The 27,997-nt window shown below is 41.6% G+C and overlaps 1 protein-coding gene across 2 annotated transcripts; it reads left to right on the plus strand.

Moving 5' to 3' along the window:
- The first annotated feature begins 2,286 nt into the window (after positions 1-2,286).
- On the plus strand, positions 2,287-27,726 carry LOC117440299 (dihydropyrimidinase-related protein 5-like). 2 transcript variants are annotated; one of them, XM_034076603.1, is made up of 15 exons: positions 2,287-2,359; positions 12,940-13,051; positions 14,627-14,776; positions 18,463-18,621; positions 19,726-19,905; positions 20,970-21,038; positions 21,191-21,235; positions 21,322-21,397; positions 21,475-21,631; positions 21,719-21,860; positions 22,235-22,377; positions 23,347-23,554; positions 24,619-24,790; positions 25,855-25,936; positions 27,415-27,726. In XM_034076603.1, the coding sequence occupies exons 2-15, from the start codon at positions 12,944-12,946 to the stop codon at positions 27,416-27,418; spliced, it is 1,695 nt and encodes a 564-aa protein (XP_033932494.1). In that variant the 5' UTR covers positions 2,287-2,359; positions 12,940-12,943; the 3' UTR covers positions 27,419-27,726. The 2 variants fall into 2 exon arrangements, with proteins under 2 accessions (XP_033932494.1, XP_033932493.1); XM_034076602.2 differs by having other exon boundaries at positions 2,291-2,359; positions 12,943-13,051; positions 25,855-27,726.
- Positions 27,727-27,997: the final 271 nt, after the last annotated feature.

The following is a 27,997-nucleotide window of genomic DNA, read 5'->3' on the forward strand; positions in this document are numbered from 1 at the left end:
CCCAGGTGCTGCATGTCAGTCAGTCAGTGTAATCTCTGAATCCATGTTAGATTAGGGAGTAATAATAATAATTACAATAATAATAATCTGTTATCGTGTGTGTACTGTTCCAGCTTGGTGCTCAGTTCAGTCTCAGCCTAGAGGGGAAGGAGAGGCTCGAGAAAGCATATATTACAGTTAGTATAGTGACTTGTTCTATTGTACCCAAGGATGCCGAAAGACGTTGTCGAAGCAAACTCTCAAACAACAGCGGGTTGAAATGACACAGAATGGAGTTGTGTGGAAGACAAAATATAGAAAAATACTCAGCATTTAAGTAAATACAAAGTTTGCCAACAGGATAGAAACATAACGTTTTTATTTGGAAAACATAAATATCATTGTAATAAGTTGAGTTTCCTGAAATAATAATATAAACATATACACATTTTGACAAGCAGACTTCAGCTCATTTTGTGTGATTTCAACACATCTGTTTGAGAGTGCAGATGGATTAAAGCAAGAGGAATGGAGGCGATATTTTCAAGCGATGGGTGACTCGGTGATGGTGTTGAGTGATGCGCCGTTTTCAACACTGATACACTTACAGACACAAAACTCACAAAACACTGTTATTAACAAACACAAACGCAGAGATACACGCACAACATGGACACACATACAAGGCTGTGGCGCATGCAGACACTCATCTCATGGACTTAAGGAAAGATGAGCTTTTAGGAAAAAGGAGGACATGGTGGTGTTTCAAAGGTGCTAAAATTTTATCTGAAAATAAGAAAAATATATTGTTAGGAGTATAAATCAAGTTTGTCTTTACAATAACTGTATTTAAGTTTGTCGTAGTAATGAAAAGGCACTATTATTATTTTACTCTTGTATGAATATGAACTAATTAAAAAGGCATTTTAACTTTGTACTTGAACAATGTAAGAAATGAACCGTGAATAAAAAAAGGACTGTTTCTTGTGATAACGTGTTTTCTACCTTTCTGTCAATTAAGGGTTAGATTTCCATTTGATTTTGCTATTGTTTTCAATATCAGTCCAAGTGTAGCTATATTTGGAATATTTTCATCGTTTTATCTTTCCATCAGAATCAGAAACGGGTTTCTGATTAATATTCTTAAAAAGACTTTGTTTATTTGAAATCAGATGAAAACAAACGGTCATGGACCCTGCCGTGTTATCTATGATTATTACTACGCTTTTCATTCATAATTTCAGCGGGAGGGAGGGGGAGTGGCGCTGAGGAACAGCAAAGTGTGGGCGTGTTGACATTCCCCTTAGTGTGGAATAAGGAGAATGCAGAGACTGGCTACAAGTGTTTTAGGTTCAAGTTAGACAACTAATGTCTGGGTTAGGGTTCATGACTTCATGTTTATGTCATCTTAATGGTTAATCTCAATACACACACAATTTCCGTGCTTTCCAATAGTTTAAAATAACTTTATTCCACTGTTTAATAACCTGTTCAATACAAACATGCCACTTGTACAAATGAAATAACATTTCTGTGAACTGATATTTGTTTAGTGAGCTTATTAGAGGATGTTCCCATTTTTTGGGGATGTTCCCTTTGATTGTAAAATGTCAATGAAGATGTCAGACTTAGTATATTTGTTAATAATTACATACAACACATGGAATTTTTGTGTGTGTGTTCCAAGTGAATCTGCGGCCCCCTGGTGGCCAGTACATGAATTATGTGGCCCCCACCACCATCAAAGTTGCCCATCCCTGTTCTATAGCATACAAATAAACTGATGTTAATTTCTTTAGGTGACTATAATATGTTTTGCAGCTGCACCCCTTCCAAAGATGTATATTGCTGTTCACGTGCTGGTACACCTGTCTGTTTTTCAAAATGTAAGGTTGATTATTTATCTTACTAGGTTTACAATTAAATAATTTAAAATAAGTAATCAAAATACTGTGTGTGAACCTGTTATATTTTTCATCTGGTACATTGGTAGTCAATTATAAATCAGTTGACACCTGTAACAATCCTCTGTTCGTGTTGCTTTTACCTTTTAATTGTAGTTAATACCTTTAGTCATTGAGAATATACATGATTCGCTATCACACTAAACGCAGTATGTCCGACAGCATTTGAAGGCAGCATGAGTCTCAGGAGGCAGGGACACGCCCCTGTCTTCTAAGCAGAGGAGACCCCTTCGGTAGAAAATTCTCGCTTCCTATTGGTCGGTTTTTCCGTTACTCAGGTAGAAGAGGCTCCTGATTGGCTGCTGGCACTGAAGCATCTGCGGCTCGCGCTGTGCCAGCTGTCCTCGCTCACTCGGCTGGTGCTGGGCAACCGTGAGAAGCTAAGTCAGGAGGATCTGAGAATCTGAAGAAATAGGGTAAGAAGCCAAAGAATATGTAAAAATGAACCTGTCATGGACTATTTCTGTAAATACAGTAGTGTTTGACAAGAATACAACATGATGTATCATCGATATTACAATGTAGAATCTTAAAATGGTTGATAATGTCTCTTCTAACGGTAATAACGGCATGGTACTAACGTTAATAACCGTTTATTTTGTACGTGGTACATTCATGTTAATATCAAGTGTTTTCAAATATTTTGGTCTTAATTTACCTTTTCAGTCATTTTATGATTCATCCCTCCCTCTGCATGTGAATGGACATTAATTAATCCAAGCCAAGTCTTTATTGAATGATATTTAAAATGACATTGTGTGTGTGTCAAGTCAAGTGATGCTAAATCAGGAGAAACATTTACGAAGATTGGTCGTATGTCGTAAGCATCATTTACCTTTGGGCGACGACATATGTGTGTGTGTGTGTGTGTGTGTGTGTGTGTGTGTGTGTGTGTGTGTGTGTGTGTGTGTGTGTGTGTGTGTGTGTGTGTGTGTGTGTGTGTGTGTGTGTGTGTGTGTGTGTGTGTGTGTGTGTGTGTGTGTGTGTGTGTGTGTGGCGTGCCATCAGTGCAGTATATGTGTGTGTGTGTTAGTCGTTATGTAAGTGATATTCGTTTTTAGGCTTTTCCCTGGACTACCAGATATTCAGTCAGGGTAGCGATCGATGATGAGAATCGTCATCCATACAAACGTGTGTGTGTGTGTGTGTGTGTGTGTGTGTGTGTGTGTGTGTGTGTGTGTGTGTGTGTGTGTGTGTGTGTGTGTGTGTGTGTGTGTGTGTGTGTGTGTGTGTGTGTGTGTGTGTGTGTGTGTGTGTGTGAACATAATGTGATTTGATTGACTGTTTCACCACTTTTTGTGTCAGTTTTTTTTCTGCATGCAGGTTTTTCTGCAGACCTGATTTGGTTGGTGGATTTGAGCTTTTAAAATCATTTGGTTTAAGGATCCTCGAGGGTGCTTTAGTTGGCTCCAGGGGTCCACAGTGCAGCACAATGAATTGAATATATTAGACACCATCTGAATCAGATGACGTAACCATACTGTATTACATTAGGGTTGCATTTATTGTGTAAATGTTCCTCAGGAATGTGCAGCATTATTAAGCACAACACAAGACAAATGCTTACAAACCCACTCAAAACTGTTTGTAATGCCACCTCTGACTGAAAAGGTGTTTTTGTTGCTAGAGGAAACATCTGGGCTGATGTCAAATCTAAAGGTGTCATCTTCTGAGGAGCATGAATGTGCATTTTTTGGAAAAATGGCCAGAATATCCATTTAGATTATATAATCCTGATAGTAAGAGGTGAAATGCTGCCCCTATTTCTTTGGAGCATTACACATTGCACCTTTTAGTAGATAGTAATAAAATAATAATATTAGTTTATTCTGACGTTGATATTTATCTGTGGCACAGTTTGGAAGGTCAGACAGAAGCTCTTTCACAACTCTTTCATTGTGTCAGACGGGGAGTGAACTGAGACCAAGATAGATGAATAAAAGATGATGCCTGTCTTTCCCAAAACTATTAAATTACAATGTGACAAAAGAGAGCATGTAGACTACACAGAGAAGGAGAGTGTGTGTGAGAGAGACGGCCCTAATCCTCGGAGCTTTGGCCTACTTAGTTACGCGACCGCTGTTGTTATTTTCTGTTTATCTGTGTGTGTGTGTGTGTGTGTGTGTGTGTGTGTGTGTGTGTGTGTGTGTGTGTGTGTGTGTGTGTGTGTGTGTGTGTGTGTGTGTGTGTGTGTGATTCACTAATGGCTTATTCATCCATGACCCCCCAGAAGCACACACACCTCTGCAAACCTCATCCTCCTGTGTGTCTGATGTCTATTCTTACCTGCAGTGTGTTGAGAAGTTGTCTGATTCTCATTTGTCCTGGATTTTTAAATAGCTCTACTATTAAAACACACACACACACACACACACACACACACACACACACACACACACACACACACACACACACACACACACACACACACACACACACACACGCACACCTACAATACACAAGCTCACACGTCAAGGTAATGAAACACACACACACACACACACACACACACACACACACACATATTAACTCTTGCACACACACTGTACACAGTCCCTCCCTGTGCAGATCAAGAAGGAGTCAGCAGCTGTCTACTCCTTTCTTCTCACTTACAACATGCATCAACACACACACACACACACACACACACACACACACACACACACACACACACACACACACACACACACACACACACACACACACCCCGCCCCACCCAACACACACACATTTGTGCCACACACGCAGCCTGCACTTGCTCGGAAACTGCTGAGGATGTCAGCAGTCACTATATCACATTTACACTGATTCTAAACACGGAGTCTTTTTCATCCAGCCTTTTGTTTAGTCTCTTACTGCAGCTTAGCCTCAGCCAATAAGATGGACATATTATTTATAGTGAAAGACCTATTACTAGATTTCTATGAGCAAAGGCGTGTTAAGGATTTCTAAGAAAACATTGAAATTGAACCTCAAAATGTGAGTTTAAATGCATCTTATACAAAAGTTAAGCCTTAAAGTACAACCTGGCCAATTCATGTGAAGCAACACCGAATACAAAACACAGCGAAGTTGCTTTAAAGGAAGCTCATTTGAATTTATTTTATTTTAAGTAATTCAGTATTGTTCATGATGCACAAAAAGCTCATACCATCATAAGAAGCTTCTGGTATGACCGTCTGTGTGGTTATAAAAACATGTGTGACATTTTGGCGAGGACTTTCTGCCTCTGCTGCTCCCCATTCATTATTAATTAACGCCACCATTAAAAAAACTGCCTGCATGGAGAGAAGTCAGGGTGTGTCTCGGCGCGCGCGTGTGTGTGTGTGTGTGTGTGTGTGTGTGTGTGGGTGTGTGTGTGGGGGTGGGTGTGTGTGTGTTGAAGGTCACTGTGAGTGTGAAATGCAGACTGGTATGTCACTGTCTGTGTGTTAGTCTGTCATACCTTCTGTGACACAGCAGAAAGCAAACACACACACACACACACACACACACACACACACACACACACACACACACACACACACACACACACACACACACACACACACACACACACACACACACACACCAAAATGACAGTTACAGCTGCCCCTATGTGCACCTGATCGTTAACCTCCTTTCCTTCGATCCCCTTCAGGGCTTACTGTGTGTTTGCGAGCATTAAAGGTGTCGCTGTCAAGAGTGTCAATTATATAAGTTGACTGTAATTTCTTTGGCTTACAGTCCTCCTCACAGACACACAAAGCTCTCCGTGTCCCACTCACACAGTCAGCTGTCTGGGTTCAGACACACCTGACCTGAAACAAGTGACGGCAAATGCTCCGGCCTTTAAATATCAGTTATAAAGAATTACAGGGAGACATTTTCTCCCTGTCAAAACCCCTATTTAACTGTTACTCAATTACCCTTGTTGAATTAATTGAGCACAATATGAAATCCGTTGCACACGACTTTACTCTTTTAGCATGACTGGACATTAACACTGTATAACACAGTGGTTCCCAACCCGGGGGGCGCGATATTGCAGGGGGGGGGGGGGGGGGGGGCGTGAAGCTTGGGAAGAAGTTGTAAACAAACATAGTTTGCTCGGAAACATACGTGCCAACCCTCCCGATTTTCGGGGGAGACTGCCGATTTCATAGCCCTCTCCCGGTTTCCACCCGGGATCATATTTCTCCCGCATTTCTCCCGATTTCTGACAAAATCAGATTGAGACTCACGACTGTTTCCACTCGGACTTTAATACAGCTACACCATTGTTTGGTTTCCATGGTAGCGCGTCTCTTTAGTAGCGCGCGCACGGTACGTCCACACAGCAGCTTTTCAAAAATCTTGAAAATCTTGGAGCTGGGCGTGTCTGACAGCTTGGGGATTTCTTGCGAGCAATGCGACCAACAACCAATCGCATGAATCTCCCGCCCCCGACATACAAAGCAAAAAACCCCGGGGATTTTATGCGAGCAATATATATATATATATAAACTCCCCAAACAGGCGAAAACCTACCAGTTCCACCCACTGTCTCAGCCACCTCCCTCCATGCCTGGTTCCTCCGGTTTGTATCCCGTTAATAGTTCTGGTCGTAAAGAACCGGGTGATTTGCTACCGTAATTTCTCGTTTGGAATATGAGGAAATGAACTGCGGTCTGGTTCTCCCTGCTTACACGCGGTTTGATTGGCTAGCGCTTCTACTGTCAGATTTGCATAAACGTGTTTGATTGGCTGGCGCTTCCAGCTCAGCTTCAAAAGTTGAACATTGCTCAACTTTTGAATCCTGGAGATCCTCGACATCCTAGAAATCTTCGCTTCGCTCCCCCACAATGCAGTTCGGCGAAAAGTGACGTCATCCCCATTCAAAGTCAATGGGCAGAGAAGCGTTGGAAGCGGTGGAAGATTGGTCTAACGGCCCGTCCACACAGCGGCGTGCGTTGACGCTTGCTGGCGGGCGTGTCTGACACTCGACCAACAACCAATCACATGAATCTCCCGCCCCTGACACACAAGCAGCGGTTTGATTGGCTAGAGCTTGTACTGGCATATGATTCGATTGGCTGACGCTTCTGCCGAGGCGTCAAAAGTTGAACATTGCTCAACTTTTGCAGCGAGCCACGCCAGCTACGCTCCACGTCGCTTCCCACGATGCAGTTCGGCTAAAAGTGACGTCACCCCATTCAAAGTGAATGGGCAGAAGCGTTGGAAGCTTCAACGCACGCCGCTGTGTGGACGGGCTGTAAAGCTGCTGTGTGGACGTACGGAAGATAGTCACTGAAAACAGAACAAGAATGGACAACTCCACCCTCTGCTCACTCCTCTCCTGTAAAATACAGGTCCAGCCCACATATGCTCCATCAAGGATGGTGCTTCAGGCCGCAAGGCAGTGCACTTACAACTACAATAAGCATGTTATTGTTAATCTAACAGCTCCGGCGATCCACTAGCGGAAACACGAGCAATCTGTCATCATATTCATGTAACTTGGTGGGAGAAGTACTCAGATCAAGTACTTAAGTAAAAGTAGTATACTGCAGGGTAGCTTGTGAATTTACTCCAGATCTGTAAAGTAACTAAAGGTATTAAATACATGTAGTGGAGTAAAAGTACACCATTCACCTCTGAATTGAAGTGAAGTACAAAGTAGCACAAGTGGAAATACTTAAGTACCTCAAAATAAGTACAGTACTTGAGTAAATCTACTTACTACCACCACTGCAGGTATTTTATGTGCTAGCAGCCCATAATCCACACTATACATACAATTAATCAATATGAATTTTGTTTCTAATTTGTTTAGTTTTTTCCCTAAAAAACAACAAAAATAACCTATACAAAATAAAAATACTGTTAAAGAACCAGATCGATAAGCAGTATTTGTAATTGTTTCAATTAGACCTCATTATTTCACAGTGGCACAATACAAGCTATTTTGTTCATGTCCAATCCATAATAAAATATAAAATTATAGTTGGATCTTTTTGTCTTGTTATTATTAACAGAGAAAATTGAATGTTTGTACAACTACAGTATATGCAATTAATTCTACCAATCTCTATAGGAACCGGATTAGGGGGGGCTTTCCAATTACACAAGGGGGGCCTGACTGAAAAAGGTTGGGAACCACTGGTTTGATTCTGTTATGTGGTTTTTTTTTTATCGGGATTTAATGGCAGAAAAAGAAATGAATGAAACCAAACCAGCGAGCTTCAGGTATTGAATAAAAGAGACCGTTTGTAAAACATATATGTGCAGGATTAGATGTCAGTATAATATACCAGACATTTGGCATTCCCTTAGTTTAGCATCAAGCCTGTTGGAACTGTAACCCTGTGGTGTTTCCAATGTGTTCCCAATATGTTTCCACTAGTGTCGGATCCTATTGGATTTTTTGTGAGTTGTATTAGACAGTGGTGATTCACTTTCTGTACTTGGGACCGAGGTCTATCTGCATCAGTATTCCCTTCATCCAAACAGATCATATGTGGGTCATTGTTCCAAAACTGCTTGGTGAAAAAACAACTACTTTCCATTTTCTGCAGCTTTTGAAAGACCAATGACATTAATACATCTTGATTCAACTGAGAAGAATTCTTCACAGCTGTTTTAGATTCTGATGGGCTGATGGGGGCACTACAATGAAAGGTCAAAAGGTCGAACAAGATTGCCATTTTATCTGAAATGATCCAAATTGGGGAAAGAAAACTGTTTTAAAATGTCCATCTAATTTGTGTTGGTGTTTTCCCGACAAGAGCTTCAACTTGCAAATCAGTGTTTTAGTATGCTTCACCGTGTGTGTGTGTGTGTGTGTGTGTGTGTGTGTGTGTGTGTGTGTGTGTGTGTGTGTGTGTGTGTGTGTGTGTGTGTGTGTGTGTGTGTGTGTGTGTGTGTGTGTGTGTGTGTGTGTGTGTGTGTGTGTGTGTGTGTGTGTGTGTGTGTGTGTGTGTGTGTGTGTGTGTGTGTGTGTGTGTGTGTGTGTGTGTGTGTGTGTCCTTAGGCTTTTCTACTGAAAGCTCTTCAGTTCTCATCTCCCGGGAAACCAATCTTTAATTCCGCATGCCAGGCCTTTAGGGCACTGTTTCCCATACCGCACGCCCCCCATCACCACCACCATGTTTACTACCATCACTTCATCCCCAATCATCAACCCCCGTCTACTCTTCCTCTATCAGTGGACTCATCTCTTTCCTCTGCCTCTCTCTTGTTAAGTTCTCCATCTCTTTGGCAGTCCTTCTTTGCCTCTAAATCAGATCTGAGATCAACAGAAGTTCGACCCAGGTGCCAAATACTTCTATGTAATGCTGAGGCAGTAGAATTGATGTTGTTCAATGCATATTTCCCTATTTTAGAGATCTCTGACCAACATTCCTACACCTCTATTCTGTCCTCTGTTTGGGGGTACAATTTTCTCTCTCTCTCATTATTCTGTTCACTGTTCTCTCTCCTCCCCTCCTCTCCTTCCTCTCTCTATTCTCCTCCATCTCTTTGAGTGTGATTCTGTGTGACTGGGAGGCCATTGTGTCCTGTCATCAAACACATTGCATACAGCCATCCATGCAGAATACACACATGCACACAGAGGGATGTTTGTTGATCCCATTAGACTTCCTCATGCTGCTTTTTTCAATTATTATCTGGAAGTATCACATAGGGACCAAATGATAAGGCAAATATAAACACTTTTTCATGTACATTGTACTTTGAAATATGTAGATACCAATAGAAATACAAAAAAGAGGGGAACAAATCATACAAGTCATTGACAATTGATTTGATTGTGTGTAGAATTTAAAAGTCTAGCATTTAGCCAGACACATCATTGGTGTTAAAATGAATTAAATCCCATGTAGAGACTCAGTATAAGCAGACAATATTTTGAATAACAACACTCAGCTTCACGACTTGATTTATAAAATATGTAACCTTTTAAATAATAAAAGAACAAGAAAAGGAGTGTATGTAAATGTCCTAACCAGTGCAACATAACAACCTAAAATTACCATCGCCAGGAGTTATTATTTTTGTAAAGGATGGGGCCGAGACACACACCAATTACTTTTGAAAAGTGCTAATTCTGCAAAATACAGATCTGGCTGAAATTAGGTTAATGAGGCAAAAGCCCTGTAGGACCTTCAACACTATACTTGCTTTCAATATTTTTACTTACTATCATTCCATCTGCTGATTATTACTTTGAGGAAGCGAATCGTTTCATCCTTCCTAGCGTAACCTGCCCACTAAAAACTAAAGTTATATTGATCAATCAATCAATCAATGTTTATTTATATAGCCCAATATCACCAATGTTACATTTTTCTCAGTGGACTTCACAGTTTGTACAGAATATCAGTATGACAATACAACACCCTCTGTCCTTAGACCCTCACATTGTACAAGGAAAAACTTCCGAAGAAAACCCACAGGGAAAAATGGGAGAAACTTCAGGGAGAGCAACAGAGGAGGGATCCCTCGTGCAATAGATGCCGTGTGTAAATTGAAAAGATAATACATTTGCAACATAGGTAGTCCAAATGTTTGGAAATGCATGTGTGTATAATAGGAAGATGAATCCACGAGGATATCCATCCAGGACTTATGATCCAGGACCACAGCAACAGGATCATCCACGACTCCGGATCCCGGCGTATATAGACACCAAAAAGAAAGAAATTTGGGGAAGCTGGGTTAATCGGATCATGAGAGTACACAGGTATAGACAGAGAGAAGGAAGAAGTAAGATGTCCCCCGACAAACTAAGCCTATATCAGCAAAACTAGGGGCTGAATCTAATCAGCCCTAACTATAAGCTTTATCAAAAAGGAAGGTCTTAAGCGCACTCTTAAAAACAGATAGGGTGTCTGCCGCCCTAACAGAAACTGGAAGCTGATTCCACAAATGTGGAGCTTGATAAGAAAAGGCTCTGGCTCCCATTGTACTTTTAGAGACTCTAGGAACAACCAACAACCCTGCATTCTTGGAACGCAATGCCCTAGTAGGACAGTAGGGTATAATGAGTTCTTTAAGGTACGATGGCGCCTGCCCATTAAGGGCTTTGTAGGCGAGAAGAAGAATTTTAAATGATATCCTGTGTTCTATAGGGAGCCAGTGTAAGGCAGCCAGAACAGGAGTAATGTGGTCCCTTTTCCTAACTCTGGTTAGTACACGAGCCGCAGCATTTTGAATCAGCTGAAGCGACTTAACTGACTTCTTGGTACTCCCTGATAATAAAGAGTTACAATAATCCAGCCTTGAAGTAACAAATACATGGACTAGTTTCTCTGCATCATTTTGAGGCAAGATATGCCTGATTTTTGTAATGTTACGTAGATGGAAGTCGGCGGTCCTTGAAATTTATTTTATGTGGGCGTTAAAGGATAAATCCTGATCAAATATAACACCAAGATTCCTTACAGTCTCACTGGAGGCCAAATTAATGCCATCCATAGTTAGTATATCTTTAGATAATTTGTTTCGTAGGTTCTTCGGCCAAGTACAATAACTTTAAGGTCAGTTTTCGGCCAAGTACAATAACTTTAAGGTCATCCACGTTTTTAAGTCCTTGAGGCAGTCTTGAATTTTATTTAGATGATTAATTTCATCAGGCTTGATTGATAAATATAGTTGAGTATCATCCGCATAACAATGAAAGTTTACAGAATGATTCCTTATAATATTGCCTAACGGAAGCATATATAATGTGAACAAAATAGGTCCGAGCACTGAGCCCTGTGGCACTCCATGGCTAACTTTGGTTTGCGTGGAAGATTCATCGTTAACACGTACAAACTGAGAGCGTTCAGATAGATAGGACCTAAACCAGCCTAAAGCAGTTCCCTGTATGCCAACTAAGTGCAATAGGATATCATGGTCGATAGTATCAAATGCAGCACTGAGATCGAGCAAAACAAGAATAGAGACAAGTCCTTTGTCTGAGGCTATTAGAAGATCATTTGTGACTTTAACCAGAGCTGTCTCTGTGCTATGATGTGTTCTAAAGCCAGACTGAAAATCTTCAAATGAATCATTGTTTTTTAAGTAATCACACAACTGTTTTGAGACTGCTTTCTCAAGAATTTTTATTTATTGATTTCTTGTCATCAATCCTTAGTATGGACATTTTAAAATGGTTTGAATATGGTTCACATAACCAGCGGTCTACCTCCAGTAGAAACTCTGTTATATTCCCGCAGATGCTGTAATAGATTTGTAAATTATATATCCTCTGCTTGCCTTAATATTTCATAGAGAAAGCTAAAGGAAGTTTTATTTCTTACAAGACAAAAGGAATATATTAGAAACTCTAGCTCATAATACAAGATGTGTGCAACAATGGATAGTTGTCCCCTTGTGCAGGTTTTTGATTGAAAGCTTTTTCTTACATTCAGATAACTGCAACAGAAGCTGTGAAGCACATTCCCACTCTTTGTCACTATGACACTTTGTGCTTTCCTGTTCTCCTCACCACACAGAAGCCTTTGCATTCACTCTTGTTAGCAGAGGCTTTGGATTGGTTGAGGCAGGACTATGAAAAGATCTTTAGCAAGTCGGTTCCTGCCAAGAGGGGCGCAACGCCAGGTTTATTAACAGGGTGTCCGCGGGGTCTTAAAAAGTCTTAAAAGTTGATCAAAACAATTTAGCAAAAGTTAAGGATATTCAAAATTATTAAACAGCATTTTCCAAGGTATCACATTTTGTAGCTTGTTTTCAATAAGTATATAAATTGTCCAAAGAGGTTGTATTCTACAGTTTGCCTGAATGTAATCATTGCGTAGGTGTGTAGTGTGATTCTGTGGAGTTTATTTATGGTATCCCGTTGGATTTGACGTCATCTGAACAGGACAGCGCACGCTCACTGCTTGATAGCGCGCAAAGTCCCAGGCTCCTCCAACAGTGCAACACAATAAAACAGATCAAATCAGTTAGTTGAATGAAATACAGGAATTGTGATCGTGATTTATGTCTCACTAATATTGATTTAAATGCATTCCTTTTTTTCCTCCAGTAGGATGGCCAACATGGGTTCGATGCGTATTCTCATCAAGGGAGGGAAGGTGGTCAACGATGACTTCACCCAGGAAGCAGACGTCTACATTGAGAACGGCATCATTCAGCAGGTACACCACGTTCACATGCATTCTTACTCAAGACCACACTTTCAAATATACTACACCCTTATTTCTTTAAGCACACACACACACACACACACACACACACACACACACACACACACACACACACACACACACACACACACACACACACACACACACACACACACACACACACACACACACACACACACACACACACACACACACACACACACCCTCTTTGACCCACACACTCTCTGCCCAGTGAATCCCCAGCTGTTAGTGTGACTCACTTCACAATAATACAGTATGAGGAGAATGAACCCTGTGGCTGTACATGATGATAGTAAACACTATAATTAGCTCGCAGAATGTTGTCATGGCAATAAGAATCGGTTCATGTGAAGAGGATGATTCAGACCTGGAAACTCGATTGTACTTTATGAAACACGTTAAGGGTTACACAAATGATAATAGTACTTTAGATCGATAAGTCACTTTTAAAAGGTTATAAGAATAGTTTTAAGATGTTTCTGTATATCCTTGATGCTATCATGCTATCACCTATAAGCACTTTTCAGCTAAACGCAACAACATGCTCACTAATTTGCCTATGTTTGCAGCTATAATGTTTATCATGTAACCATCTTGGTTTAGCATGTTAGTACGAATGTCATGGCTCAATGTCATTTAGGTATCTGACAAATCTAAATGTTGACCTCATGTTCGCGATAGATTCAATATAATTGATCACCACAGTTTTTACAATGAATCTGAAGGAGGTGTCAATATGTGTACTACATTTTATCGCAGTTCAATCAGTAATTGTTATGACATTGTACTAAAAATTCCTAATTATAATATCTCTTAATATTTCAGTATGAAAAGACAGTTTATTCTCAGCGCTAGATAAAAACATTAGGAATGATGCTCTGGGAATCATTAATGTCTTTATGAAACTCCTCGAAATACATCCAGTAAATGTTGAGATGTTCCACATGATTAGTGAACATTTAATCCCAATCAAGCACTTACTGTGGCTGTGGTGTAATTAAGCAATCATACACGAGAGGCTGTTCTTGAACGTCATTATTGGTACGACAGTACTGCGGCAGGACCGAGGCGCTTGCGCCGAGGTCCGTACGCCTGTACTGGACGAGAGACAATGTATAACAGTGTAACGGCTGTGTGTCGCTAAACGTCGCTATGGAAACCACACGATGTAGGCTCATGGAAGTAGTTTCGGTAGGCTAGTGGCGTGTGTAGGCCACTGGATATGTTGTGATTAGGCACGTTCTATTTGACCGTTGTTTGATCGTGGAATCAAACACGCCTATTGACCAATCAGAGAGCTTGCTCACACCTATATGTTATAGAATGAACCATTCAGTATTAACTCCTGTCTTTGATTGGCCCTCTTTACTATGACCACTCTATTCACAGTTTAATGGACTAGATTAAAAGCACAGAGACTCAAACACCAATTGTCCTGTATAGGTCCTCCTGGTTCTAGTCTGTGGTTCACATTATACTGTATGAAAAAGAAACACTCATGGATAAAGTTAATGTTAAATGTGGTGCTCGTGCTCTCTGTGGCAGGTTGGAAAGGAGCTGATGATACCGGGCGGGGCGAAGGTGATTGACGCCTCTGGAAAGCTGGTGTTGCCGGGCGGAATAGACACCAGCGTGCATCTGCAGCAGACCTTCATGAACGCCAGCATTCAGGATGACTTCTACAGCGGGACCAAGGTATAAACACACACACACACACACACACACACACACACACACACACACACACACACACACACACACACACACACACACACACACACACACACACACACACACACACACACACACACACTGACAAAGCTCTCCAGCATGCCTGTAATTGAACACATTTAGAAACCAGAGACAGCTGTCACACACAGACATACTTTCTCTCTCTCTCTGCCGTGTCTACATGCAGATCTCCACCCTGCTTCATTCGATCGTCAACACTAATGACCACATGTGATGCAAACACAAACAGCTGTCACACGTTTTTGGGTGTGGATGCAAAGACTTCCGTCACAGCTGTTCAATCTTTTAATGCACACAGGGTTAATTCGTTTATTTTCGAATGGATGCTCGGCGTGTTTTCCACTGAGGCTCAGAACAGAGGAGGATTTCATAATTAGGAGACTTAAACATTCAAAAGAGGGAGTGTAGTTGTTGCCTGCAGCAGTGCATTCTGGAGGTTTTTGTGGGCTGTTTTTTTGTTGGGGTTTCTTTTCCCTGGTTGATTGAAGTCAAAGGCGTAAACTCAGTGTATCATGGTGTGGCAGAGGCTACATAATGTAAGCTAGGAACAAAGGTCCAAAAGAAATCCATTTTGCAGCCTTGTCTCAAAAAGTCAATTATTGGCTATTTCACATTAAGGACCAACAATCCTTCTTAAGACAGTTCCTACATGACAGTTCCTACATGAGGTCAAATTGTTCAGACTGTTGTGTGGTTAACATCTTCGAGAGCAGGTTTGAAACGTTATTACCTGCAGGGCGTTGCAGTGAAATGAGGTCAGAGTCTGATGGAATGCCAGCTGAAATGGGGTGAGAGGAATTTGGGGGGGATTGAATCATCCGTATGCCAGCTTTTACTCCCCCTTAACTGACCCTGCTGCATAGCAACTAACCCACTCTTAGGCTACAAATGTGTGCACGCAGGAACATGGCAGAATTGTCTGATCTCTATGGCGACTGCGTTACTGTGGCAACGGCTCATGTGCAAATTGTGAATGGACCCCAAAACTATTTCTCTCAGCATCCTCCCTCCCTCCCTCCCGTCGTTTTGTTACAGTGCTCTCCCCCTCTCACGCTTTCCTTCCTTCCTCCCCTCTTCCCTCCCCCCTACTGTTTCCTCTGCATCTCCCCCCCCGTGTCCCGTGTCCCCCCCAGCAGGAGGGCAGAGAACATGCAATGTAGAAACCTGTCAGCGCAGCGTTTATGCATCTAGCGTTAAAGTTGTGTGACCAGATATTTAGCTATACTGTATGTACACTTTAAATGAATTGATCTCGGATAAAAAACTAACAAATATATATGTTATATAGTTTTGAAAACCAAAAAATGATCTGCCTACCACAGACAAAGCGGGGAAAGACACGAAATGTAGGGAAAGAGAGTTGGGGAATAGAGCGCAGGTGTAGTATAGCATGCGCCATGGGTCTAATCTGTTATGTTAACAAAGAATGAATATTCTACTCGGCACTGAGAGGGCTGATCACAGAGCTGCAGTGTAATCTGTCCGACACACTGATAGCCTTTCCCAGAGTTCAACATACAAAAATCGTCTCATCCTCTCAGATCAGACATGTCTCCCCCTCTCTCCCCCCCCCATTCTGCTTCACTTTCTTCTCAGGGGATTGTCTTCACAGTAGGTGTCAGGGGTCTGTAATAGAGCAGGGGATTCATGATAGAACACTGTTTGGTTGGGGTTTATGTGTAACCATTCACTTAAGCTGTGCTGGCAATGATCAGTAATATGTTTAAGGGGGAATACATTTGGTCAGGTTTACTGTGGCTTTGCAAGGGAGCTATTAGATTCAAACCATGTATGCTCATGTCGTACTACAGGATAACAAAACAAGAACAATCCAAATGGAATGAGTACTAGCTCAAATAATTAATCTGGCAGTCATTTGGTGTTTTTTGTCAATTTGTAAATCTTGACTAGTATCAAAATAAATTCAGTGGGAAGGAAAAGGCTTTGTCTGCTCGTAATCACAAACCTTTTATAATGAATTGTATGACAATAATAAATGAGGTTGTTACTATGGAAATGGCTATAAAAAACAGCATGTGTCTTCGAGGCTGGTTTGTACGCCGTGTCCGTCAGCTTTGTTCTGCTCAGCAACACCAGTTACAACCCGTTTCATCAGAACACAACACTGACTGATCATTTGCTGCAATTTATTTTAAATCGTCAGCAGGTGTTGAATGTAGGACATCTAATTTTGGATGCAGCTTAAAAAGAGGAAACTGTCAGCAGGAAGAAAGACATATTTTCCTGCAGACAGTTTCTTTTTTTCCTTTCTGTTGGAATTGTCTTTGGTTCTGGCTTCTGAAACGCTCATAATATAAATACACGTAGCTTTCCGACATATTTTCTCTCTTCTCTCTCGCTATTGTTCCTTTTTATTCCACTATCCTTCTTCTTCCGTGAAATGCACTGGCAGTAAATCTTAATTAAGGCCGACACACATCCCACATTCCCCAGCTGTGTCCATGTCCTCTGATCTCTCTCCGTCACACACACACGCACACGCACACACACACACATACGCACTGACAGTGATCACTCTTAACACACACACATATATCCAGAGACCTTCGATGCTGACGCTGCAGATGATTCGGACTGGTTACTATGGTAATGGGAAACTTGATAGTTCGTTGGCTGGTGGAAATGTCACTCGAAACCCGATGCCCCGCCCCTGTCTGCCACATGTCTGGAGTGACTCAACGCTGAGACATTAACCAGCGTTGTGTTTAAATCAAGTAGCATTTCATTCAGGCTGGTTGTAGGAATGATAGAGAGGTGATGCTTGAATTCTGGATGCTTTTTCTTTTTATGAGGTGAAAATAAATGAAAGAAAGTCTGCAGGGATAGGCAGCACACGTTCATTTCCTATTTCATAAATGATTACTGCCCATGACTCCTAAGTGCACTATCCCTGTTAGACTCTGTATGGCCAGTGCACATTTTGAATGGAGAAAGGAGTATGAGGAGAAAGCAGGGAGATGAGGAGGAAGAGGAGGGTGGGGACATGCTCCAGGCATGACTGAGCACTATCTGTTGTCATGGCTACAGCAAAGTGCATTTACCAATCAGCCGAGCGAAACGAGTCACTGCAGACCGCTCCCTTCTCTCCATCACTCCGCCATCTTTCATCTCATCGTTTATTCTACCTCCCTGACTTTCTTCATTGGCACATTCACATCCTCTTCTTCTCCTTTTCATGTCTCATATTTGTCTGCTTCAGCTTACTGTGTGTGAAAAACAGGCACCAGGTTCAGAAAAGATTTTGTTAGAAGCAGTAAAGTTTGGAAATTCTTACCAAGGCTCTTCTCGGGGGCTCTTTTTTTCTCCTGATCTCTTCTTTTGAATCGTATATGGAAACCAATTTCTAAGATTGTTCCAAGAAACCAAACCTTTTCACGTTATCCATTTGTTTTGATTTTGAAACACAACTAGTAACAACTAGTAACAAGTACACTTTATGATGATGAGACAGCAGTTCATAAGGAAAGACTATGGCTCATTGTCACCAGCACAAACAGTGTCTGTGCTTTATAGTGGAGTCATCGTTCTCACTTCTAATCAATCTTTCTTGTTTCTCTTCCTCTCCCTCCACTCGTCCCTTCCTCTCCCTCCCCCCCCCCCCCCCCCAGGCGGCTCTGATGGGTGGTACCACCATGGTGATGGCTCTGGCCCTGCCTGAACAGCATTGCTCTCTGGTGGACGCCTACGAGAACTGCCGAGCTCTGGCCGACGCCAAGGCCTGCTGCGACTACGCCCTGCACGTCGGGGTCACCTGGTGGGGGCCGAAGGTAAGACCCAAAAACAGAGCATGGAAACTCTTCTTTGTCTTCAATAAACACATTTGAGTCTTTGCAGTTGTCTTCCTCGTGCTTTTATCTTTGCTAAATGAATAATAAAGCAGACAAAGCCTTTTCACATGTGGGTGAAGTGTGTAATGACCTAGATTAAACCCCACACGATGTAGGTTAACACACATGCCCACTGGGCACGTTAGGCAGATTGTATGAGTCAACGTGCCTCACCGAGCCTTCGGCATGCGCCACATACTATTACATATAGTGCAATGTTCAACCGCATACTTGGCTAAATGTATACTAAGCATTTTCAAAAACGAAGTTATTCTTATTTACTGATACATTTTTGGTGTATTAAAAATATTTTAAAATGCCGTCTTTGAATTCCCAGAGCCCAACATTATATGTTTTACTTCAACTGAAACCAACAGATATTCAGTTTATACGGATTTGATGATGTGTGTGTATAATGCACCCTCAGTATAACAATTACTGTAAGTCTGCAATTACATTTACATTTTAGGTTCAGTGTGGTCACTAAAGGGCTGCCACATGTGCTCAAATATGTCGATTAAAGTTTATCTTGTTGTGCCGTATGACATCTTAGCTTTTTAAATTAAGGAAGATCCTAAATACTGTATGCAGTACTTCTTTCATACCCTTTCATTGATGACATTTTCTCACTTATTTGAATTGTGATGACCCCCTTTTAATGCAGTATCGATGTTTTATTAGTATTTATCTCTAAACACTATATAGTTTACTTTTATTGCATTTTGAGTGAATTAAAAATGTTCTTGCAGTGAATGTCTGTGTTGGATTCCTGACATGCAGCAATGTGATCTTTCTCTGGCTGCTTTCCAAGCTCATTTCATGCCCCATATAACACACACACACACACACACACACACACACACACACACACACACACACACACACACACACACACACACACACACACACACACACACACACACACACACACACACACACACACACACACACACACAGCTCTATGCCCTCATTCACATACACTGACATATGCTCTCCCCTGCTGCAGACTTTGTTCTTGACCTCTGACCTTTGTCCTGTGCTCAGGTGCACAATGAGATGGAGACCTTGGTGAGGGAGCATGGAGTGAACTCCTTCCAGATGTACATGGCCTACAAAGACACGATGATGCTGAGGGACTCGGAGCTGTACCAGTCGCTGCAGACCTGTAAGGACATCGGGGCCATCGCTCGCGTCCACGCCGAGAACGGAGAGCTGGTGGCAGAGGTGAACGTCATCCAATCCCACACATATCCCTCCATGTTCTCCTTCTAATGAGAGATGGTCAGCACCGTGAAAATCCACCAATCCACATGATGGATTTTGAAAAATGAACGCACAGATCAGCACAGACAAAACATGCACATTATGTCTTTGGAGTAGAAGATCTTAAGTGTGAGTAAAAAACACATAATGCTTACGGTTTATAACACCTGCAAGCCCAAAATAAGCCGTGGAGGTACAAACAATGTTCTGACAACAAGAAAGTCCTGTAACCTTGTGCAGTTTAGAACACAGACAGACTCCTGCAATAAGTCCCTCTATAGAGAGGCGAAGTCCCGCCCATCTACTTCCGCCCCATGGGACCTTATTTTGGAAAAAGTATGTATTGAAGTCAATGGGAGAGAAAGATTATATTTCGATCCCGTTTGAATCGTGCCACGAATTACACATATGATGTTGAAATATAAGACTATGAAAAATACGCAACTAGAAAGACTACAAATCCCAGAATCCCGGTCCCGCATGCTGGCTCTTACGGAACCGACTAACTCCCCTTGTGTGTATGCACAGCTCTCAACATGCCCAGACTTGCAGTGATTTTCACCTCTTTTAATACTTTCCGCCTCATTCTGAGAGAAAGAAGTGAAATGTTTCAACGTGACGGCCGTCTTGGTGTGTGGTGCGAGATGGGAGTTGTAGTTCATTGAGCGGTTTCACACAAAACAAAGTGTTACTTCACAGTTTCACGACACATTTAAAAAAAATTGACTTGCAAAATTATCTTTTAAATTGACAAACATCATGTGTGTAATTCGTGGCACAATTCAAACGGGATCGAAAGATAATCTTTCTCTCTCCATTGACTTCAATACTTTTTCCAAAATAAGGTCCCATGGAGGTCCCCCGGAAAGGGAGGGACTTCGGCACTCTATTGCATCTGGTGCTATGATAATGTAAAAATACAAATCAAGACGGCAGTTATTTATATATAATAGTGAATGTTTTTATGAAAAGTCAACAACAATGATTGTGTTTTGATTCAAGTTATGTTATATGCGTGTTATTAGGGTGCCAAAGAGGCTCTGGAGCTGGGCATCAATGGACCGGAGGGGATTGAGATCAGTCGACCAGAGGAGGTAAATTCACATCTGAGGTCATTTCCTATCAACCCAGTTTTTATTTCTTTAGATGTTGTGCTTCTACATTTATGTGAATAAAAAGAAGTTGGTTTTCTGCTCATCATTGATATGGAGTACTTGTTTGAACTCCTCTGTCTTATTTTCTACAGCTTGAGTCTGAGGCTACTCACAGGGCTATCACCATCGCCAACAGGGTAAACAGATGAAACAAATATTATCGTGTCTGCGTGTATGTGTCTGTCTGTCTTTGATAAATGAATGACTGCTCTTGTGCTTGCAGGCGCACTGCCCGATCTACCTGGTGAATGTGTCCAGTGTGTCTGCCGGAGACATGATTGCTGTTGCTAAGATGCAAGGTGAGAGACAGTGGTGTTGATAAAGAAGATGATCAAAAAGATTCTTTGAACTAACCTCTGTGCTTTTCTGTCTGCAGGTAAAGTGGTCCACGCAGAGACCACAGTAGCTCATGCTGTTCTGAACGGGATGCACTACTACCACCAGGACTGGATTCATGCTGCCGCCCACGTCACCGTCCCTCCTCTGCGCATCGACCCCAACACACCCAGCTACCTCATGGGCCTGCTGGCCAAGTATGTGCTCCCAACAATATTTTTGTTGTCATACTGGTAAATGATTTTAGACGATTCAGATTGTTAAACTGCATAACCTGTTTCCAGTGACTCTCTGAGTGTGGTGGCATCGGAGCACCGTCCATTCAGCACCAAGCAGAGAGCTCTGGGTAAGGAGGACTTCACAAAGATCCCTCATGGGTTGGCTGGAGTCCAGGACAGGATGAGTGTCATGTGGGAGAGGGGAGTGGTACGTATGATACACACAATCACATCACACACACACACAAACTTGTGTTTTGTTTGTGTCAAATTTCCTTTGTTAGTTTGTGTCGTGTTTTGTCAACTTCATTTTTAGTTAGAATACATTTCTGGGTTTTTCTCAGCCAAAGAAAAACTGTATATTAACGTCTATTTTGATTACATTCAATTCTTTACTCTCATAATTACCTCAAGTATCAAAGTGCCCACATCAGCATCGCCTTAACTAACTGTGCCGCAAAACCAACGCAAACTAAATAATATGCCGTAGAATCCTCTGACAATAACAACAATTCACAGATTATTAACTAAATGTCCTGGTTGCATTTTTCTTACATGTTTGAAATGCATTATTACCTGCAGGTTACAGGAAAGATGGATGAGAATCGTTTCGTGGCAGTGACGAGCTCTAACGCTGCAAAGATCTACAACCTGTACCCACGCAAGGGTCGTATCATCCCCGGAGCTGACGCTGATCTGGTGGTCTGGGACCCAGATGCAGCGAGGTACACAGTTATATTCAAACAGGAAGAAACAAAATACTGGCTGCTAATGCTTAATTTAGTTAAACTTGTATTGATATTAAAGGTCCCCTATTATACTGTTTTTCATCAATATATTATAGCTCTCAGATATATACAAAACCTGTCTCTGAAGTGTTTGGCTCCAAACACCAACAGATTAGCAGCATTACCCATAATCCCCTCTGTTTCAGCCCTGTTTCCAAAGTGCTGATTCTCTGTCTGTTACTTTAGATGAAAATAAGGAGCCCCTCCCCACGCCCCTCTGAGAGAGATTTGGTTACAAAGAACTCAATGGTGCTCTAGAGGAGATTCAGGTGATAAGGGGGGGGGGGGGTTACCTTGGTTGCTGATTGGCTAATGGTTACACAAGACAAAACATCCTTATGACATCATAAAGTGGCGAAAATCTGATCAGCTCATTTTCAGACAGGTTTTTATAGAAATGGATCAAAAAAAGAGAGAATCTTTGTTCCTGAAACTTTCAGAGTCTCTTTCCACAGAGGGGACACATGTTGAGAAGAGACATGAAGAAGAGGGGACACATGTTGATGTAGAAGAGACATGAAGAAGAGGGGACACATGTTGATGGAGAAGAGACATGGAGAAGAGGGGACATATGTTGATGTAGAAGAGACATGAAGAAGAGGGGACACATGTTGATGTAGAAGAGACATGGAGAAGAGGGGACACATGTTGATGTAGAAGAGACATGAAGAAGAGGGGACACATGTTGATGTAGAAGAGACATGAAGAAGAGGGGACACATGTTGATGTAGAAGAGACATGAAGAAGAGGGGACACATGTTGATGTAGAAGAGACATGGAGAAGAGGGGACACATGTTGATGTAGAAGAGACATGAAGAAGAGGGGACACATGTTGATGTAGAAGAGACATGAAGAAGAGGATTTTGCATAATAGGTGACCTTTAATGTCTACTGTGTGTGTGCAGGACGATCTCTGTGAGCACTCAGGTGCAGGGCGGAGACTTCAACGTGTACGAGGGTCTGCGCTGCCACGGCGTCCCCCTGGTCACAATCAGCCGAGGACGCCTGGTGTGTGAGAACGGTGTGTTCATGTGTGCCGAGGGATCCGGAAAGTTCTACCCTCAGCGCACCTTCCCTGACTACCTCTACAAAAAGATGGTGCAGAGGGAAAAGGTGTGTTTACTTTAAATGAATCTGATGACTTTGTGAAGAAAATACGTTCGGCATTGCTGCAGACACACCCATCCTGCACTGGGTTGGCAGTCGATAAAAAGGATTTAATGCTCCTCTGTTCGCTGACACAGGTTTTTCTGCCGTCTGCCAACCCCTATTACAGCCAGCCTCTGCAAGGATGCTGTTCTGTTTAATTTACACGAATAGATTATGCTGCTAACCCATGGGATTTACTGTGCAATGCTTTCAATATTCATTTGTATCAAGTGGCTATAAATCCCAGAATTAAAGATGCGGGAGCATGAGGACAGATAATCTGTGTCATATATCTTAACTGCTCTGCTCCTTAAAAGTGTATCTATACTCTAGTTTATCTACTGTAACTATAAAAGCAAAAACGATTAGGTTTAGTCATTTTTTCGTGAATGCTCATTTTGATTGAAACGTTAAGTGCCAGGTCATTTAAACATGTTTTTATTTGCATGATGAGTCTATTAAAGATGGGGTAGGTAAGTTTGAGAAACCGGCTCGAGATACACTTTTTGTTATATTCCATGTAATGCTCTTAACATCCCGATAGCAATGAATATCTGAAGTGCTTTGACAAAAAATCCATAAAAACATTTCATCTGTGGAAGCCGTGGCGCTGTAAAAAGCACGACCAATCATTTTAGCCGTGGCTAAAGTAACTGGATGGCCTATCTGCCTGTCAGCCTTCCATCTGGGCACAAACTTATCTCGTGCCCTCATTGGTCATGTTTGCGTTCGTGTGTGTTGGGGGAGGGGCTCTGTGAGGAAGTGGCAGATTTTTTCCGGCTGTGTATTTTCAAATTCTAGCGCACTCGAGCTGGTTTCTCCAAAATTACCTACCCCACCTTTAACAGAGCTTCTATTATTGCTATTACTATTATATTATATCCAGGAACGCCTCACCATATGACAAAGTTTGTGTTTACATTTCTTCATAAAGAGAACAGTTAAAATGTACTAATTTATTTGATGATGACTAGCAGAAAAAAGGGTATAAAATCACAAACTTGTATATATGTGTGTTTGCGTTTCAGACTCAGGCGATTAAAGGGGTGGACAGGGACCCTTACTCTGGTGATGTAGCCAAGTTGACAAACACCATGAAGAAGGAGCTCGGTCTGGGTCCCATGGATGGAGACCCCAAAGGCGTGCCCCGCGCCCACCAGGGGGTCCGAGACCTCCACGAGTCCTCCTTCAGCCTCTCAGGTAGCTGGAAGAAACATAATAACATTTGAGGGGGCTATATTTTTCAGTAACTGTCAACAGGAAGACCACTTGTGCGATACAACACACATCAAAGACTGTGATATTGCACTCAGGGACTTTTTTTTAAAAAAAAATTTAAGGAAAGTGAAATGATATTTTTAAGCAATAGCATAGGTCTCAGATATATACAAATATATAAAAAACATGTCTATGAAGTGTTTTGCTCAAAATACCAAACAGATCACCCATTCTAGCCATGCCTCATATCCCTCTATTTCACTTCCTGTTTCTAAAGTGCTGATTTTGGTATAAAGCTTTAAAAAAAAAAAAAGAATTGATAAAAAATCAAAAAGGAGGGGTCTGAGCTCATGTGGGACCCGGCAGCTACTGTCTAAACTAAATGCTGCCGTGATGAAACGCCATATCATGGATTATCAAGGATTATCTCTGAAACAGTATGGAGCTCAAAGGCTTTCTCTCTTGCCGGTTATACCACAAGGTGAGTTCCTTTTTACTTCCAGCTTCTTCACACATGCTCTCTCCAGTACAGGTTAGCTCTGAGTGTTAGCGATGCTAATGTAAACACCGACCATATTACGTCCAAAACAGTCAGGCATTGTTTCTGATAGCAACGTTTCTGATTGGGCCGTGGGTCCACATTTCAGATATTACGTCATATCGGACGCAAATCTGGATCAGCTCCGTTGTTCCCCGTTTTTAGAGATTTGGGTACGGAGGAAAAGAGAGAGGGTTTTATTTTCTGACGCTGCGTGAGTTCCCCGACACACCGGGGACACATTTTTATGTATAAAAGACATAAAAAAGCGCCTTTTGCATGATAGGTCCTCTTTAAGTCAATGGACCAAATTGAACGCCAGGCATATTGATAATAAATTGATTGATTTAAGTAATTTGGTATCTATTTTTTAACCTCTAGAATATAAAGCAAAACAATAAGAACAATTTACCCTTCTTATTTTTTTTGGCTAACCTATACTTAAGAACCTAAAAACCTTCATGTCTGTAGTTTTTGTTGATTTGTGTGTTGTCATGTTTTCTCTCAGGGTCTCAGGTTGACGACCACGTCCCGAAGAGGTCCTCGGCTCGGATCCTGGCCCCCCCCGGCGGGCGCTCCAGTGGTATCTGGTAATCACTGCAGCCGGAGCTTCACCCGTCCGAGTCTCCTTGTTTTGTATTATTCTGCGCAACTAGGAAAACTGCACTGATTTTCAATCACAGGATCAAAGTTAAGAGGGGCAAACAAATAAAGCACACGTCTGTGATTGGTGACGAACTAACTGACGGTGCGCCAAAGTGACTTTTACAAATCTAATTTGTGTCTTAATTGGAGTGACTGACCTGATTATTTACACGAGAGTGAAGGGCTATATATGAATTTAAAATGTGTTGCCAAATTCAAGCTGATCGTACTAACGTTAAAGTGAGCTCATTATCACCCTGCTCGTATCCCGCGGAGAAACGCAAACTAAACAAACTGTGAGAGACCAAAACCAGTACAGTTTTTGAAGGTTGGAAGTGATGTCGACTGAATTATTTAAAAGTATTAACTGGATTCAGTGAAATATCTATCACCCACATACACTGTAGGCACCATAGCTTTCGACTCACATGAAGACGTGTATGGATTCTGTTTGTGATTGAACACCCACTGTGCTCGGCTTCCTGCTGCACCGCGGGCTCCTCTAACACTGTTTTTATTTCCAACGGGTGATCTGTGCTGTGTGGTGATGAAATCCAACTGCTTCAAAAACACTGATTTTACAGCTACACTATCTAATAATATCCATCCGTTTATTTCCATTACCTCTGACTGAGACAACACTCACGTATCCCAGAAACATCCTGCCTCACCTGCAACCTAGCGGGACTTTATAGACTGAGTTACAGAAGTAGTGTAGTCTTTTCTGTATGTATGGACTTTGGAAAGACTGGGGAGAAGGAAGTGATTTAAAGGGGTAAACAAGAAGGACAGTGCTCTGTTATTTTTCTGCTGATAGTACAGAACATAACATTAGGGCTTGAAATGATTTAAATAAATTAGAATCTCATTCACCAGAGAGATTACTGTCTGAGGGAAAGTAGGAGCTGCTACAAACACCAGGGGCCATCAAAATGTGCAAGTGTAAACGTCTGTGTTATTGCCAGTTAAGGAAATAATAAGGAAGAATATAGTAAATGAAAAGGAGCATGAACAGGAATGGAAAAAAGGGAAGAAAATTAAAGATTTAGTTGGAAAGTTTCCTTCAATCTGAGTCGGTTAGTAATTACCGTTTGCACCGTTTATGAACACACTAATCTGATTGCACAGCTAATAAATGAGGATGATGATACCCTCGAGGTCGCACGTAGAGGGCCCCGAAAGGAACAACAAGAAGGGATGTTATGTTGTTGAATTTCAGTAGTATCTAGAGGATTTTGAGAGTAAACTTCCTGTTTTTAGGTAAATAAAAAAGGGGTTTCTTGTTCACAGAGCAGGAAGATTGAGCTGCACAGCCTGAAGAAACATCCTCTTCTCATTCCTGCCTACCAGTGTTATATTTATACATGATCACCTCTTGTCTGTGAACTATATACTTAGGATGTTTGTTTGTTTTATTTTTTAGTTGAAAGAATACATGTGCCAATGTGAATCACTCGTGCGACACCCACACCCATGCATGAAGAGCACCACGCGGAGACGGAGCAGTACATCTCTTGCAGGCTCACAACAACTGGTGCTGTTTTTTTTTTACTATAACCTACTGCTGTATACAACTACATTATTTTACTGTTGGATGGATTTGTTGCTTTGAAGGCACTGTGACTGGTTGGTGGCTGTGTGTGTTTGTAGGTTGTTGTCGTGTCGGACAGTGAAACTGTTGAATCTGTAAGTGGCTGCTTGTTTCTTACCACACGAATAAAGAGAAAAAAAATAACATCTTGATTCCTTTGTGTCAACTTTTTTTTTTGTAAAATATATTAATATATATATATTTCATACAAAAGTGGACATGTGTCTGAGATACACTGCATAGTGACATACATGAGGGGTCTCCAACCTTTCTCCACCTGAGAGCTACTTTGAAAAAATGAAAGTGGCCAAGAGCTACATCGCTTACATTTATTCACATAGCACTCATCAGTTTAATTAAGCTACTTTTGTACATGTGTGAAATTGCAATACCTAAAGCTTATCAAACATCTTAA

Source organism: Pseudochaenichthys georgianus, chromosome 24, assembly GCF_902827115.2.
Source record: "Pseudochaenichthys georgianus chromosome 24, fPseGeo1.2, whole genome shotgun sequence".
Taxonomy (NCBI): domain Eukaryota; kingdom Metazoa; phylum Chordata; class Actinopteri; order Perciformes; family Channichthyidae; genus Pseudochaenichthys; species Pseudochaenichthys georgianus.